This window comes from Drosophila nasuta, chromosome X (genome assembly GCF_023558535.2).
Source record: "Drosophila nasuta strain 15112-1781.00 chromosome X, ASM2355853v1, whole genome shotgun sequence".
NCBI lineage: Eukaryota > Metazoa > Arthropoda > Insecta > Diptera > Drosophilidae > Drosophila > Drosophila nasuta.
The window spans coordinates 14,735,759-14,752,958 of record NC_083459.1 but is presented as its reverse complement, the minus strand read 5'-3'; the positions used below and the strand labels follow the sequence as shown (position 1 = coordinate 14,752,958).

Sequence of the window (17,200 nt, the reverse complement as noted above, 5' to 3'; positions counted from 1 at the left end):
TATTGACTAAAATTTAGTTTTCTTTTGTTGAATTGATAAATAAAACAAATAAAAATGTAAATTGACTTAAAATTAAGTGTTCTTTATATTTTTATTGTGTAAAGCACATAATAGCAATGTCTGCACTTTAAATCAAACAAAGCATCTAAGAGAACGACTTTTAAATTATCAAATACAGAAAACTAAAATATATATTGAACTGTTCATTTGATTTCAATTTAAAGAAAACTCATTTTAAAAAGATAAAATAATATGTATTGAACTCTTCATATCTTATCTATTTTAGCTGACTTTAATTAAATATTAAATTATATTAATATTAAGGTAGAATTCCATGAAAATATAAATATATTCTGCTAATTTTGTTGATTTGAAGAAAGGAATATTTTATATAATAGATTAGTGCAAATATTTACGGATGGTAACTGAATATGTTATTCTATTTGAAGTATAGATAGCTCTGATTTCAATATAATATAATTTATTGTATAATATATTATTTACATAATTCGAACTTAGCAATGACTTCAATTGAATGATTAGTTAAATACAAATTGAAAACAAGTAAGACCGGATAAAAGCATATATATTATTATCATATTAATATACCCCAAAAAAGACTTTAAAACACTAAAGGATATATTTGGTATATTAATATAGTAGCACATTCACAATATACCACAGTAAAAAATATACCATTGATTGCATAATATACCACAGAGTAAAAAATACCATTTCGTGCCGAATATACCAAAATATACAAGATATATGACCAGTAAAAGCACTTAGACCCGCAAAAAATACTAAAGGGTAAATTTGGTATATTGATATAGTATTAGTAAAAAATATACCATAGAGTAAAAATATATAGAGTACAAAATATACCAAATATATGGTCAGTCAACGCAACAAAGACCCGATTGCAGTAGACAATTGAATAAAATGAAAACACTGCGATATTATTCTTCAAATATACCTAATTATTATAAAGAAAAAATATGCCAAAGGCTATATTTGGTATACTCATATAGCACTGCATTGAAAATATACCATTGGGTACAAAATATACCAGATTGTCAGCTAAAACTTTCCATGCATTACTATTTCTTAAATAACTTCTATAATTGCTAATAACGAAATGCTAAATAGATTGCTAAACCAAATAAAAGTATCAAATATAAACTGATGCCTTATTAATTATTGTTATAGCATAGATTACAAATAAATTTGTAAGCTAGCTAAACTTCTGAATCGATTTTAGTTTAATGTAGATGTTAAATGCTGAAAATTGCATAGCAAAAGCAACAATGATATGTGTTCGATATATAAATATCGATTAATGATATATAAGAACTCACATGGAATTGAAATTGTGAGCACAAATACACGCTTTTTTTGCAAGTGCTCACTTGATGATGAGGGTATTAAAACCATCAGGCAACAGCAAAAGCAAAAGCAACAGCAACAGCTCGAAATGCACTTTGTTTTTCACACATTGCCCTAACTGATTAACTTTTGTGTGAGCTGCAAAAAACAACAATAGCAACAAGAGCTGTTTTGCAGCACACGATGCGTGGAAGTTATACACAAACACACACACACACACATGTATACATATATATACAGACACAGAGGGACACACACACACACACACATGAGAGCGCAGACAGCAGACAGCGCGCTGTGCAAACAATGCACAATGTTGGCGCTGCAGTCGCTCTGTCTGTGTGTGATAGACAGGCGTAAAGTTAATTAAACAATAAATACATACAAACACTCACACACACACACACACATACAGTGAAAGCGATGCGTTAAAAATGGCGAAAAACTACGGACTACACTTGGCAGCTTGGCGTGAAATTCAACACAACACCACATGCATACGTGTCTGTCTCTATCTGTCTGTGTGTGTGTGTGTATTTTAGTATTTATACATGTACACATATGTATATGTATCTCTGTAAGTGTGTGTGTGTGCTTCGCCCGGTTCGCTGTAATTGAGCAATTGCTTTGACTGGCGGCCATTTGCCAGCAGACGGCGCTTTACTTTGCCCTCAAAAGTAGGCAACACTCTTCAAGAGAAAGCGCTTTGCGTGTGTGTGCAAGTGTGTGTGTGTGTGTGTGAGTATCGCAAGTGAAGCTGTATATTACAGTTTGTTCACAATTATTTGCTGCTTATTATCAGCGACTGTCGGCAAAGATTCGCTACTCGTTACTCGTCACTTGTGCAAAAGCTGCGAGTAGTAAATGAATTCCATTTTTCCTTGCCTGTACCTAGCTCAAGTGGCCTAACATATATTACAAGGTATGCTATTTCCGTATAAAAGACAGCGTTCGTTGAAAGCAATGAGTAACGAGTAGCGAATAAGTGACACCATCTCTTAACTCTCACATTCAATTAATCTTGTATTAAGTATGTTGTTCTTTATCAAAATATAGCTTCATGCTGCATATATTATATTTGGCATAAGTTACTTCGTTTATTGCAAGCAACGAGTAACGAGTGGTATGTAAATCAAACATACTCTCACTTTATCCAATGAATGTGGTGTTAAGTATGTTGATCTCTTATAAAACAGAGCTTTGTGCTGCATATACTATATTTGACTTTAGTTATTTCGTTCGTTAAAAAGCAACGAGTGACGAGTAGCGAATAAATAACACCTTCTCTCACTCTGTGCAATGAATGATGTGTGCAAAGTATGTTGTTTCTTAATAAAATAGAGCTTTGTGCTGCATATACTGTATTAAGCATTGGCTACTCGCTCGTTTAAGTAGCGAGTATGATAAATTATCAGGAGTATTATCTCTTATTACAGCAGCGAGTATGGTGTAATAGACTTTCTCTGTCTTCATCTGCATATTATCCAAACTTCAAACCAAACATCCTGCTTTGTAATAGATTTATTATTCGTTACTCGCTCACCCAAAGCAACGAGTAGCAAAAATGTGTGTTAATGCATGTGACAACATGTAATAACCTTATTAAACCAATTTGAATGCAGCACTTCGCTGGTGCCTTGTGCATTTGATGCAGAAATTGGAACTGCAGCTAAAACTGAGACTGAAACTCAAATGTGGTCATCTCTATAGCATTTGATTGCTTCTATTTCCCTTTTTTGCTGTAACACTCACACACACACACACATATCTGTCTTGTCTCGCCTAGTTCTTGGCTCTCTGTTTTCTTCTTCTACTTTTCCTGCTGCTTCTTCTTCTTCTTCTTCATATATTCCCCCACCAGGAAGGCAATTTTGCTTTGACGTTTACGTTATTCGTTCTATGTAAATGCTGGGATTCTTATCCAATCGTGTGTTCGTGTCAGTGTGTGTGTGTGTAAGTGAGTGTGTTGGTATTCCATGTGGGGTGTCAAGCCAAACACACACACACACACAGTTATACATATATATGGACAGTTATTCAGTCTGTGTTTACATAAGGCTAGACATTTATTATGGCGCTTTTGTTGCTGATTTCCCTACCTCTCTCTCCCACTCACCCACTCTCTCTCTCTCTCTGTCTTTCTCTGCAGTTATTGCTCTCACTGCTTGTGTTTACATAAGAAATACACACACACACACACACCAATACACTGTCAGGCTTTCGTTGTGTGCGTGCATTGTTTTTGACAGCGTGAAATTCCAAGTTTATGCTAATTTTATTGATTGACTTCCCCCCAACCTCCCTCCGCAATAAAAAGCAATTTCACAATTGCCGCACATAAACTGTAAAACTGGGCAAATGGGCGTGTCTCTCTCTCTGAGTTCTCTAGACGGCCAAGACATGTCTGAACATGATCTAAACATGTCATAGAAACACACACAAGGGTTAAGTAGCGAGATCTGTCGGAAGTTTAAACGTAAAATTGCAGCTTATCGAACAAGTTGAGATATTACACACACATACATATAAATAATGTTAACGACACACACACACACACACACACACATACACATAGACACACAAAGTGTTAACCCATTCGTCGTCACCTTTTTGCCCCCCGCGCCAAAAACATATTTGGATAATTTAACGCGCGCCGCTTGTAAATTTTCACACACACTCGCACACACACTCACACACTGGCAACTAAACCATGTTAAGCAAATAAACACTGCGCGACTGAGCGAGAGGCAACACAGCCTCGCAGTAGGCGAGAGCGAGAGGGCAATAGCGAGCCCCCATGGAGAAGCAGCCAGTCAAATAAATGCCGTCAAATAAAGTTGTTGTTTTTTTGCGCAGATAATTATGAAGCAGCTGTGTGTCCATGTGTGTGTGTGTCTGTCTAGTTGAGTCTATGTGTATATGTGTGTGTGTGTGTGTAGGCGTAGGTGTAAGCATATGCATGTGTGTCAGTGTCTGTGTCTGTGTGTGCACACATAAACTTTTAATTAGCTACAAAGCGCCAACAAAAACGCAAAAAAATCACACGAAATTTCGCGCTAACAGCCAAAGGCGAAGTGCGAGCGTGACAGAGCATTTAAGAGGCAGCGCCACGCTCTCTCTCTCTCTCTCGCTCTCTTTGGGATGCTGACTGTGTGGTGTAAGCTTTTTCAATACACCACGGCAGCGACGCCCGCACACACACACACACACTCACACACACAAACAACTAATCAATATACAAACAAGCGAGTGTGCGAAGAAGAAGAAGTAGCAAACTCTCGAGCAGCAGATAAAAAAAAAAGTTTTGCTTGGCGGCATTTTGGTTGGTTGCTTTTTTCTGTTTGTGTGTGTGTGTGTGCGAGTGTGTGTGTGTTCAACACCTTGAAAGCAGCGAAAAAGCTTATTTCACCAAAAACACAGATCGCACTTCATCTTGGCTACAGTGAAGACTCTCAATTTTTACTTGAATTTGTTGAATTACAAATTGTATTTTTAAAGCCATTTTTGTATTTTTTCCATTTTTTGAAACTTTTACAAATATTATCAAAAAGGAAATTTCTAAATCTGTTGTTAATAAAATTGTTGAGAAGAATAATAGTACATGAACTTTTCACATGAAAGCTCTCAATAATTTTGGTATTTGAATTCATCCATTTTTTCAATGAATTTGTTGAATTGGAACAGAAATTTTCTTATGCCATTTTTAGTAGTTTTCAAATAGGAATTTCTAAAACTGTTGCTTATAAAATATTATTAAATAATAATAGGATAATAGGAAAATAATTTTTCAAAATAATAGAAAAATTGCAAAAAGAAAAACAGAATTCATAAGTCTTTCATTATTTTTGTTATTTGTTTTAATTGGAATACAATTTTTAAATTTTCTTCAGTAGTTTTTGTTTTTAAAACATGTACAAATATCATAAAAAATGGGAATTTCGACAAATGTTGTTAATAAATTAGTTGCAAATAATATTAAGACAACGAAAATTAATTAAAAAATGAAAATAAATCTCGCTTGACAATAATAAAATGACAAAATTTCTCAGCATATTCCACAAAAGTCATATTAAAAACAACTTCCAAGGAAACAAAGATTGTTGTAAAAACAATACAATTAAAAGTAATATTTTAAGATAGTAATCTTTGTCAAATAATTACTAAAAAGTAGAAATATTAATAACATATGATAAAATCTCCACTAGAGAACTTTTCTGTACTTGTCCCCTTAGCGAATATTCACTGTAAAAACTACAGTCGAAGGAGCCGCTGAATGAGCAAACAAAAGTAAACACAAATTTTCACACAGAAGCATCCAAAAGCTATACCACAATGAATTCGCATCAATCTTAAACGCACATACATACACACACACACACACACACACACACACACTACGCACATTTCGCTGAATTATCTAAGCGCAATAAATTCCAGCGTTTTATTGCAGTTAATGCGCCAGTTAATTGCAATTATTTAATGCAGTACAAACATAATTTCTTAGCGTTTACAATTCCTCATTTGGTTGCCGAGTTTGATTCTCATTTTTGTTTCTTATTTCTAAAGTGCAAAAATTTGTTTTTTTTTTTAAATAATAACGAAATTGTAACAAAGATAGACATTGTTACCTAACTGGGCAACTTAAACAAATCAGAAATAAATGTGCAAAAAATTAGAAACAAAAAAGAAAATTAAACTCAGCAACTTTAAACTGAAGAAGCCAGATTGATATAAAAATCTTTAAGTACTAAAAAATGTAGTTTCGCATACAGTGACACAACATTTATAATTTTCAAGTTGACATGAAATAATTTAATATTCATTTTAAGGTCACAAAAAAAAGAAAAGAAATGACCAAAATTTTAAAAAAAGTAAATTATGAAATTTTGCTTTGAAATTAAAAAAAAAAACGAAGATAAAACTTGAGATAAATTTAAAGCATTTTAAAAAATAATAAATATAATAACAAATTTAAATTTGGCTTTGAAATGAATTAAGAAAGAATTAGAAGCCTTTTTAAAAGTAATGTAATTTAATGAGAATAAAGATCAAAAATTGGAAGAGAAAAAACCTGTTTAAATTCACACTTTAAAAACGAACCGAATTACACAAATACGTTTCTTTTTAAGCATTAAAGTTGATGTTTTAACATAAAATCATTAAAAATAAATATCCTAAATCTTCAAAAAATAATTAGTATTTTTGAGCTTACCCAAAAATAATAATAACTTAAATATATGGATTCGTTTCGAGTTTTTCAATTTGCTTTAAAATAAATTTCAATGTCAATGATTTTTTGAAATAATGTAGACAATTATATTTGAATTCAAGTGCAACATTAAATGACGCAATTGAAATGTTTATGATATAAGAATATTTAAAAACATTTATTATAAATAAATAAGTAAATACTAATAGTAAATAAAAAGGTTTGAAGTAATTTCATAAATTATTAAAGAAAATTGAAGAGTTTCTTAGTTTTCATGTAAAATCTATGGTCATACATAGTTAAATTTGAGAGTTATAAAATTATAATGAAGAGGTTCGCTTTAGCCAAGATCGACTGTAGTTGACAATGCAATGAAAATTGTCAACAATTGCATTTGAATTTCTAACAAAACGCACAAAAAAAGATACTCTATGTGTGTGTGTGTGTGTGTGAATGGCATTTGTATTTGTGTTTATAGCCTTGCCCATTTGACCAACAGCTTATTTTACACTGGCTACCAAAACTAATCGCCTTTCACTTTACGCCACCCTTTGCGAGCAGCAGCAAAAGCAACAGCAACAGAAGCAGAGACAGTCGCAGAGATGTTTGCTGGCTGCTCTGTCGCTGTCGCTGCTGATGTCGCAGCAGCAGAGCATCCTCATTGTCTTTTCTTCACCACAGCGACGCAGCTGCTGTAATTTTTCACACCACACACACACACACACACAGAGAGAGAGACACAGGCAAAGAAATGTTGTCACCTCTTACAACTACAACTACAAACACGAATGCGCGCACGCCATTTCACTCGCACACACACACACACGCGTAAGTGGGAGCGAGCAAGCGATAATAAAACCGACCGGCCGGCTGCCTCGCTGGCTGGCTGAGAACTCTGACGCCGACGTCTCTATGTGTGTGTGTGCGAGTGTGTTGACGAAGAGGCGTGAGAGGAGGGGAGAGTTAACGTCGCCGCCATTGTGAGGTGTGGTGTTAACTAGCTGGCGCGTCGCTCACTGTCTGTGTGTGTGTGTATGCATGTGTGTGTGTGTGTTTGTTCTCTGCGTGTATTTGTGGTTAAACTTGTCACACAAGCTGAGCAGCAGCAGCAGCAGCAAAAGAGAGTCGCAGTCGTCGCTCGGTTAGCAAGTTCAACGACGCTGTCGTTGTTGTTGTTGTTGTTGTTGTTGATGTCGTTGTCGTTGCGCTTGTCGTCTTTTTCTTGCGCACATGCAGCGCCCATGTTGTCAGCCAGCTCACACACACACACACACCACAGTTGTTTGTATATGTGTGAAAACGTGTGACAAAATACATTTGCGTTGCCGTTTTTGCTTTTTGGCGCCGTCGTCGTCGTCGTTGTCGCTGCTGCTAAAGCTTCTTTGTCTCTGCCTCTGCTCTGTCTCTCTGCTTGCTCTATGTATGCGTGCGTGTGTGTGTGTTTGTGTTTGTGACTTCTTGCTTGAGCTTTGTGCCTTTCATTTGTACGCCCCATTCAGCGCGCCGTCTCGCTCACACCCACGCGCCCGTCCGTGTGTTTGCGCAAAACTTAGCGTCAAGTTTGTCACACGCGCGCGGCGCTTCTCACCAGCGGCACCTAGCGTCCAGTTTGTGTAGTTGCTCTTCTGCTTTACGTCTGCGTTATTAATTTTCGTTTCTTCTTCTTCTCTTATTTTTTTCGTACTTTGCTTTTTCGCACTTGGACACACTGCTGCGGCTGCCTAGGCGACGTCGGCGTCAATGTCGACGCCTCTGCTCGCGTTGCTTTTGCTGTTTGTTGCTGTTGCTGCTGCTGTGGCATAAATCTCCACATTTACATTTTCGGACGCATAAAAGCTGGCAAAGCGGCTAAAAGGCGTTAAACTTTTATGGAGCTGACACTGCGCGCCTCTTCCCCCTTCCCCCTTCTGCAACTCCCTTGCTGCTCTTGCCATCTCCCTCACACTCTTGCTGCCCTTTCTCCTTTTTGTTTATTGCTCTCTGCTCGCGCATCATTTAGTTTGTCATGCGACTCTAAATTTAACACTAGAATCGCACTAACAAAATATGGCATTAAATTTCATTTCTAACAAATATAAATTAAAAATCATCAAATTGCCATTTCTCACCAATATAAATTAAATTTTTTATTCCTATATTCAGTTCTCAATTCAAAGAAAAAAATAGCTTAGCTGCTTAAAAGTTTCTAAATAAATAAAAATATTTATACACTTTCAATTCATAAATAAAATTAAATTTTTCACAACTTAAAAGCATTAAACGCAGCTTTTATCATTAATTTAAATCAAATTTATAATAGCTTAAGATCAATAAACACAGGTTTTAGCTTTGACAGTTTATTAAAATTACTAATTTATAAAATATTTATGATTTTTAATTATTATATTACAAAAGTAGCAAATCTGATAATACTTTTGTATATATAACGTCAAAAAACAAGATATTTTCTTCGTTTATTCTTTCATTCCAAATTCCCACTCTTTAAATAACTGCCTAAAATAACCTTGGCATTCATTTTACTTTATATACTTCAAATTCGTATACGTATTAATATTTATTCATTTAATTATTATCCTTGACATTCATTCTAGTATCTACAATACTTCAAATTCGTATACATATATAATTTTCACTATATTAAATTAAATTATAAAATTCACTTAATTAATAATAGCCAAAATCTTCAACATTTGTGGTCAATTCATTTGTCAAAGTTACTTGAAAACAATCAACGCACTTCAAAAAGCTTTTAAAAGCTCTCTCAGTAATCCTTGATTTATGATCGCAGCCATCAAAAGCTCTCTCTCTCTCTCCTTCTCTCATTCTCTATTTTTGCTCGACTCTCTTTATCCTTCCATCTCTCTCTTTTTTTTCGCTTGTTCAGCACTCTCTGCCCTTATTTGATTCTGATCAGAAAAATTTGCAGTGTACTTTGTCAAGTCAACCATATTTGCTTTGCGCCTCCCTCGCAATGGTGACAGAAGCGCAAAAAATGTTGCCTTTGGCTTTTATGCAGCCTCCAATGGATTTTGCTCTGCCTCCGTTCCCCTTCCCCTTTCGCACCCCCTCTTCAGTTAGTGGCGTCTATTTGCTTTATCTCAGTGCCTACGCGTTGCCTTTATCGCATTTACTGTGCTTTGCTCACCTACCCAACCCTCATCGCACATTTATCACCCCCCGCCCCCCCACTCCGCATACATCAAAACATTTGACCATTGAAGCGCATTTTTCGCTTGCGCGTCATTTGTCAACTTGCTCCCCAAAAACTCCCCACACAGACTCTTGTTTTTTTTTTTTTTTTTGGCTATGATTTACTACACTCTCTTTTGTTGCTGGCTGCTGCTTTGGCTGCTGTTGCTGCTGCTGTCGCTCACATTTTGAGGCATTTTTCTGGCGCGCTGCACTTTTGGTGTCAGCTGCCTTGTTACTTCTAACACGCTTCACGCTGCTTGTCACACGCCTTGCGACGTTGGCTGCGCTGCCGCTGGTTGGTTTGCTGCTTGCTCTATTGTTGTTTGTCTGCACACACACACACACACAAGCACACATAAACAGCGACACACACACTCAGCAAAGCGTCAACTCAACACTTTGGTTTTTGGTTTTCTTATTGGAACCGATTCGTTTCGCTCTCACTGCCCCGAGTCGAGTCAGTCTCTCAGTCTGCCCTGCTCTCTCACACCCAAAAACACCAAACGACTGCGACGACGACGACGACAAAATCCACACACAATGCAGACCCAATCGCACTCACTCGCACTCGCCCAGCCAGCCAAAACTCAACACACTCACACACACACACACACACACAGGCACACAGGCACACAGGCACACACGTAGGCACGAACAAGTTGAGAACTCTCTCGTTCTCGCTCTCGCTCTAGCTTGTTCGCATTTGGTATTTGCCTTCGCTTGCTTGCCTGCTTGCTTGCTTTGCTTCTGCTGCTGCTGCTCTTCGTTTCGTTTCGTTACGTTTCGTTCGTGTTGGCAGCGCAGTCGACGCTGTCGTCGTGTTGTGTTTCTCTGTGCGTGTGTGTTCGTAGCTTTGTGTGTTTCTTCGGGGGGTTGCGCTGCTTGCTTGCGTATGTGTATTTTCCAGTTTGAAAGCGACCGGCGTGTAGTTCGTATCATCGTCAGCGTCAGCGTCGTCGTCGTTGTCGTTGTCGTCTTTTTCTCTGTGTGTTGTCTCCTCATCCAGAGCCGTGTGTGTCGCGTTAGCTTCACTTTGTTCGCTACATTTTTTTTTGTCGTCTTCTGTCTTCTTGTTTTGTCTGCCACCAACAACAACAACAACAACAACAACAACTGGCAAACAGAACGACAACAACAAGAGCAGCAACAACAACTTGCAACTAACCAAAGCAATATCAACGACAGCAATACAGTAAACAAAATAAAAAAATAACAACAAGAAAACACAATAAAAAAACGGCGAGCAACAATTTGAGTGCAGTTCCAGACTCTAGAATATTTTTGATGTGCAACAAAACGTCGCGTCGCGTCGTCGCCGCCGCCGCCGCGTTCCAAACGTTTTGCCGCCGCCAAAACAACAAAACAGCAAAAACGCAAAAAGCATAAAACATAAAACAAAACCAAAAGCAAAAGCAAGAGCAAATTTCATATTGTTTTTTGATTCATTTTTTTTTGGCACGATCCTAGAAAGCAGCACAAAACGACAAAAAAGAAAAACCAAGTTGGGAAAAAGAGAAAAAACAACATAAATTCTTGTGCTGCAAAAGTGTGTGACTGTGTGTGTGTGTGTAAAGCAAAAAACAACAACAACAAAACAACAACAACAACAAAAAGTACCTGGAGCAAACAAAAAAATAGCAGTGCAACTGCAACAAGTGCAACAACAAGAAAGCGAATAACAAACAAAACAAATCAACCAAAAAAAACCAAAATAAATAAGAAAATTATTAAAAAAAAAAGTAAAGCGAGCAAAGCACGAGGTTTGTTTTGGCTCAAACACAGCAGACGAGAATTTAACGCGTGACGCACATGTTGATGAAATTGTAATGTAATGAGATACGACGTCCAGGAGCTGCTACTTCATCAGTCTGCTGAGGATCCATTCGCCAGGTTCGCAAATGGGATGGCATATCATCCATTTCTGCAGCTATCGCAAAGACCCACTGACTTCAGCGTCTCGTCGCTGTTGACGGCGGGTAGCAACAGCAACCAGAGCAATCAGAGCAACAGCAATCAGAACAACAACTCTACCAACAACAACAACAACAACAGCAACTCTAGTAACAACAACAACAACAACAGTGCAGCGACGGCAGCAGCGGCAGCGAGTCAAGCTTTGAGCTCGCCAGGATCTGGAGCTGGTGGCAATTATCGCAGCTCGCCGTCGCAGCTATCGCCACAAAGTAATCACAGCAATCACAACAACAACAACAACAACAATAACAACAATAACAACAGCATCAACAACAATAACAAGAACCACTTGAGCACCACCGAAACGTTGAGTCAAGGAGGCAACTCGCCAACGCCAACAACAGCAACAACAGCAACAACATCATCATCATCACCACCGCCATCGTCATCATCATCGTCACAACAGCCACAGCCACAGCCGTCGTTGCCACCTTCTTTACCCGCGCATCATTCGCCCAGCGTTGCACCACCGCCGCTGCCACCGCAACAACAACAGCAACAACAACTGCATCCACCTCCACCGCAGCAGCAGCAACAGCAGCATTTGGGGCCGCAACAACAACAACCGCCGCCGCCGCCGTATTTTCCGGCAGCCGCTTTAGCCGCCTTGGCTGGCAGTCCGGCGGGGCCGCATCATCCGGGTTTGTATAGCGCCGCCGGCGGTTTGCGTTTCCCCCCGCATCCGGCGCATCCGCACGCCCATCATCCGCTGGGCACCGCGTACACAACCGCCGAGGACGTCGTCTTGGCATCGGCTGTCGCCCATCAGCTGCATCCGGCGATGCGACCCCTGCGCGCCCTTCAGCCCGAGGACGATGGCGTCGTCGATGATCCCAAGGTCACGCTCGAGGGCAAGGATCTGTGGGAGAAGTTCCACAAGCTCGGCACCGAGATGGTCATCACCAAGAGCGGCAGGTAAGCTTCACAAACCAAAACCAAGTGCAAGTGCAATCGATGATCAAAATCAAACAAAATCACAAAATCACAGATTTCCCATTTCTCTCATCGACGACCAAAGTGCGACGATCAAATTTCGAACTTTTGAAATTTCTTTTTAAAAGTTCATCAAAAATTGAGTTATCAAAAAAGGTGTAATTTCAAAAAACTTTCTCATTGTGTGAGGATTTCTCAAGTGAAAAACAAAATCTAGATAAAATTAAGAATTTTTTAAAATGTAATTTCAAAAATACTTTTTTGTTACGTGAGGATTTCTCAAGTATCAAATCTCAAATATCAAACCCAAAATCTAGACAAAATTGAAAATTTCTTAACTTCTTTTCAGAAGTTCTTTGAAATTGAACTATCAAATGTAGTTTCAAAAAAAACTTGTTTGTGGAGATTTGTCTTCAAACAAAATCACAGATTTCTCCCATCGACCAAAGTGATCTAGCAAATTGGGATTTTTTGAGAATCTTTTTAGAAGTTCTTTAAAAATTGAGTTCTCAAAAATATGTAATTTCAAAAAACCTTCTTTTTGAGTGAGGATTTCTCTTCTCTCGCACAAGTGAAAAATCAAAAACAAAATCCATATAAAATTGGCAATTTTGGAAATTCTTTTTAAGAGTTTTTTCGAGTTTAATTTTTAAAAAATTGTAGGATTTGCAAAAATCAAATAAAATCTAAAAGTCTCCCCATCGACCAAATTTTGGGAATATTGGTAACTCCCTTTGAAAGTTCTTTAAAGTTGAACTATCAAAATATATTCTTGTTGTGTGTAAGGATTTCTCTTTATAGAATTGAGGGGATAGTTCACAAAATAACATAGTTATTGAGAAACGTGTACTTTAATTATTTCATCAAGTCTAAAGTGATTTGTAAAATATGGTCAACTAATCTTTGGATTTTGGGAATACAAAAAAACTTCTCTAAGAAAAATTTGAAAATTTGCAAATAAATAAATAAGTGAATACCAAAAACGAATTTGTAAATTTATTTAAAAGCGAACTATTGAAAACTTGGGTAAATAAATAAATGCAAAATTTATACATTTATTTAAATCCCTTTGAGAATTTCTTTATTCTATGGCATAATTAGAGTGCAAAATATTATCTGCCCTAGAGTCTCTCATCATAAGAATAGTTTAATCATATAGTGGAGTGTTTAAAATTAAAAACAAATTAATTTCAAGTGCAACTACAATACTATTTTTGTAAAGATTGGAAATAATTATTCTTATTATTTCATTGAAATGACGAATACAATTTCTTATTGGAATGATATAAACCAGAGCAATTTCTATAAAAAAAAAATAAATATACACTAAAAATTCGCAGCTTTATTTGCTTCCAATTTGATGGCAAACTAGTTCCAAGCATATTTACTAAAAGTGCAGAATTAAAATAGTTAAAAGCTCATCATTACACCAAGAATTCAATTTAATGTGCACATTAACAAAAATACAAATAATTTTCAAATTTCGAATTTTTGTAAATTGAAAATTTCGAATAAATTGAACACGAATTTTCATAGTTTCCATTAAGCTTAAATAATTGTTATTTTACGCATCTCGACTTCTAGAAACGCAATGTTAGAAATAGAAATGGAATTTTATTTAAGAGAATTAAATACTCTTAATTTTTTTTTTTTAATCTTTGAACATACAAATTATGAAATATTTGTTATAACGAATTTCACATAAAATTTACAATAAAAATAGGAAAAAAAAATTCTTGAAGATTTTCCTTTAAATATTCGTAGTTTCTTAGCTAATTCTTAAAATAATATGCCAAAAAAAAGCACAAGTTTTTGCTTTTCCAATATATATTATCAAATTGTACAACAAAAAAATTTGCGAATGAAAATTAGTAACAAAAAAAAAAAATGAAAATTTCATTTTATAAAAATCTTTCAGTGTTATTTTCAAAATAATTTCAAAAATTGTTAGATTCTATAGAAATAAAAATCCGAAAGAAAAAAAATTAATAAAGATTTCCTATTAAAAAAATCTTTTTTCACAAAATCTCAAAAGCTTTTAAATACTTGGCTTTACAAATGGAAATCGTTAAGAACAAGTAAATGACAATTTCCTTTCTTTTTATTTTACTGCTTAGCTTAAATTTAAAATATTTAGCCACAAATTTGTAAACTCTTTGCTTTTTGCTCAATTTGTACAGCACTTTAAGCCAACTCTGTTGCATTTTACGCACGATTCTTCCACCGAGTTTCTGTCAATTTAACTTGCTAGATCAACCCTCCCAATCCCCCTCTTTCTCCATTTCCCCCCTTTATTCTCCACTCGCCAAGATTCGCACGCAGATTCTTCACGAAGCGAAGGTCAAAGCAATGCTGCCACATAGAGTAGAGTAGAGCTTGAGTAGCAAGTGTCGTCATCGTTGTTGTTGTTGTTGCTGTTGTTGCTGTGTTGCATCCCTGTGCCCAATTCAATGCCACACGGTGCCCAGTGGCAGCTACTTGAGCACGTGTGGCGTCTCAAGCAGTCGCATCAACGGCTAATGTGGCACAGACAGCAGCGATGGTGAAAGAGATAGCTGAATGAGTGAGCGAGAGAGAGAGAGATAGCGAATGTGCGCGAGGCAGGAGAATTGTCTTTGGGAAAAGTAGGTGAAAAACGCATTTTACAATCGTTATAACACACACACATACACTCAGCACTCGACACACACACACACACTCGCACTTATTCGTAAGTAGTCAAGGCGTGTCATCATCATCATCATCATCATCATTGTCAACGTTGTAATCGTAATCAAGCTCTCCAGACGTCGGAGGTCGACGTTGACATTCAAGTTGCGTTCGCGCGTGAAAATGCGTTTTAAGCTTCACACCTAGTACTTGAAGTTGAGGCAGCATTCTGTGAATGAATCTCAATGACTGTGAGTCACTTCAACTCCCAAACTCCCAAACTCTTCCACATCTATGCAATCCTTCCAAAGCTCTTGACAGCAAGGCGACAAAAAAAAATACAAAGAAAACAAAACATTCCAACGAATCTATTCAGCAAATCAATCAAACACAATTTTCTATATTAATGTAGAGTTACACATTAAGTAGCTACTCTTCTTCTTTCTTCATTTACAAAAATTGTTAATCTTAATTGTAAGATTTCATTACATATGAGTCTCAGCCAAAAAGTTGAATCAATAAAAAAAAAATCTTTTCTACAAAAATTGTTCCATAAACTATTTCAATTGCAAGATTTCATCAGTCAAATCAATAAATGAATTAAAAAAAAAACATAACAACGAATTTATTCTCCAAATTTATTAATCTTCATAGTACGAAAATTCAAAAATTGTTCCATAAACTATTTCAATTCCAAATCACTGAAATGAATACAAAAACCCAAAGAATTTATTCTCCAAATTTATTCACCAAATTTATTAATCTTCATTGTACGATTTAATCACTTATTGTGAATTTTAGTAAACAAGTGTTGAATCAATGAAAAAATAAATAAATAAATAAATAAGAAAAAAATGTTGTTCCACCTCAACAAATGACTCCCAGAGTCAAAAAGTAAAATCAATAAATAAACAAAACTCTGTTCTACATAGAATTGACAAATTGTTCTACACACAATCTTAATTTCATGATTTCATCACTTAGTATTATGAGTCTCAGCCAACAAGAAGAATCAATAATAAAACAAAATGTTTCCTAAATAAAATCATAAATTATTGATTGTAAAATTTCATCACTTATTCTGAATCTCAGAGGAATTCATAAATAGAAAAATATAAACAAAAAAAATAATCTGTCCTACCTAAAATTCACAATTTGTTCTACAAAATTATCTTCATCTCAGCCAACAAGTTGAATCAAGAAATCAATAAAAATGGAAAAAGATAAAACAATATGTTTACCCAAAATCACAAATTTAAGAAACTACAAAAAAAAAAGTCTTTAATTGATAAGAAGAATATGCAGAAATAGCCAAGTGAAAAGTTGTTCAGTGTCTAGTCGCTGTCATTAGCTGAGTTATTTTATGCACTCGCATTCGCATTCGCTTATTCACTCAATGATTCATTCACAAATTCAATTAGTTCGACGCTTTTCACCTTGTTTTCTGTGCTTTTGCCACTTGGTTCTGTTGTTGTTGTTCTTCTTGTTGCTGTTGCATTTTAAAGCTACAAATTTGTTTGACGCCTCCGCCACTCGCCGCTTAAATCCCCTATCCCCCCTAAAGAGGGGGATGGGGGGACTTTGCATTTGACTTTGGCCAACACAACACAAAAATACTAAACAAATATTTGCGAAAATAGTTTTGCACAGCGTCGGAAAGTTTTTCGTCGAGTGGCGCGCGTTCGCCAAACGCTTTTGGCGTCTGCTGCAAGTCTGTTACTGCTGCTCTACTGTTGCTGCCACGCCCCCACTATTGACGCGCCCAAACAAAAGGAGGAGGCGCGGCGCAGGCTTTTTAAATATGTAACTTGCTATTTTCTCTGTTGTTGTGCAAAAGTTTATTGCACAAATTTTTGC

The 17,200-nt window shown here is 36.3% G+C and overlaps 1 protein-coding gene across 1 annotated transcript in view; it reads left to right on the top strand.

Moving 5' to 3' along the window:
- LOC132795962 (optomotor-blind protein) overlaps positions 1–17,200 on the top strand; it is a 104,101-nt gene that overhangs the window by 10,443 nt on the left and 76,458 nt on the right. Inside the window, 1 exon segment of the mRNA XM_060806942.1 lies at positions 11,255–12,676. Within this exon segment, the coding sequence (XP_060662925.1) occupies positions 11,619–12,676 (1,058 nt within the window). The 5' untranslated portion in view covers positions 11,255–11,618.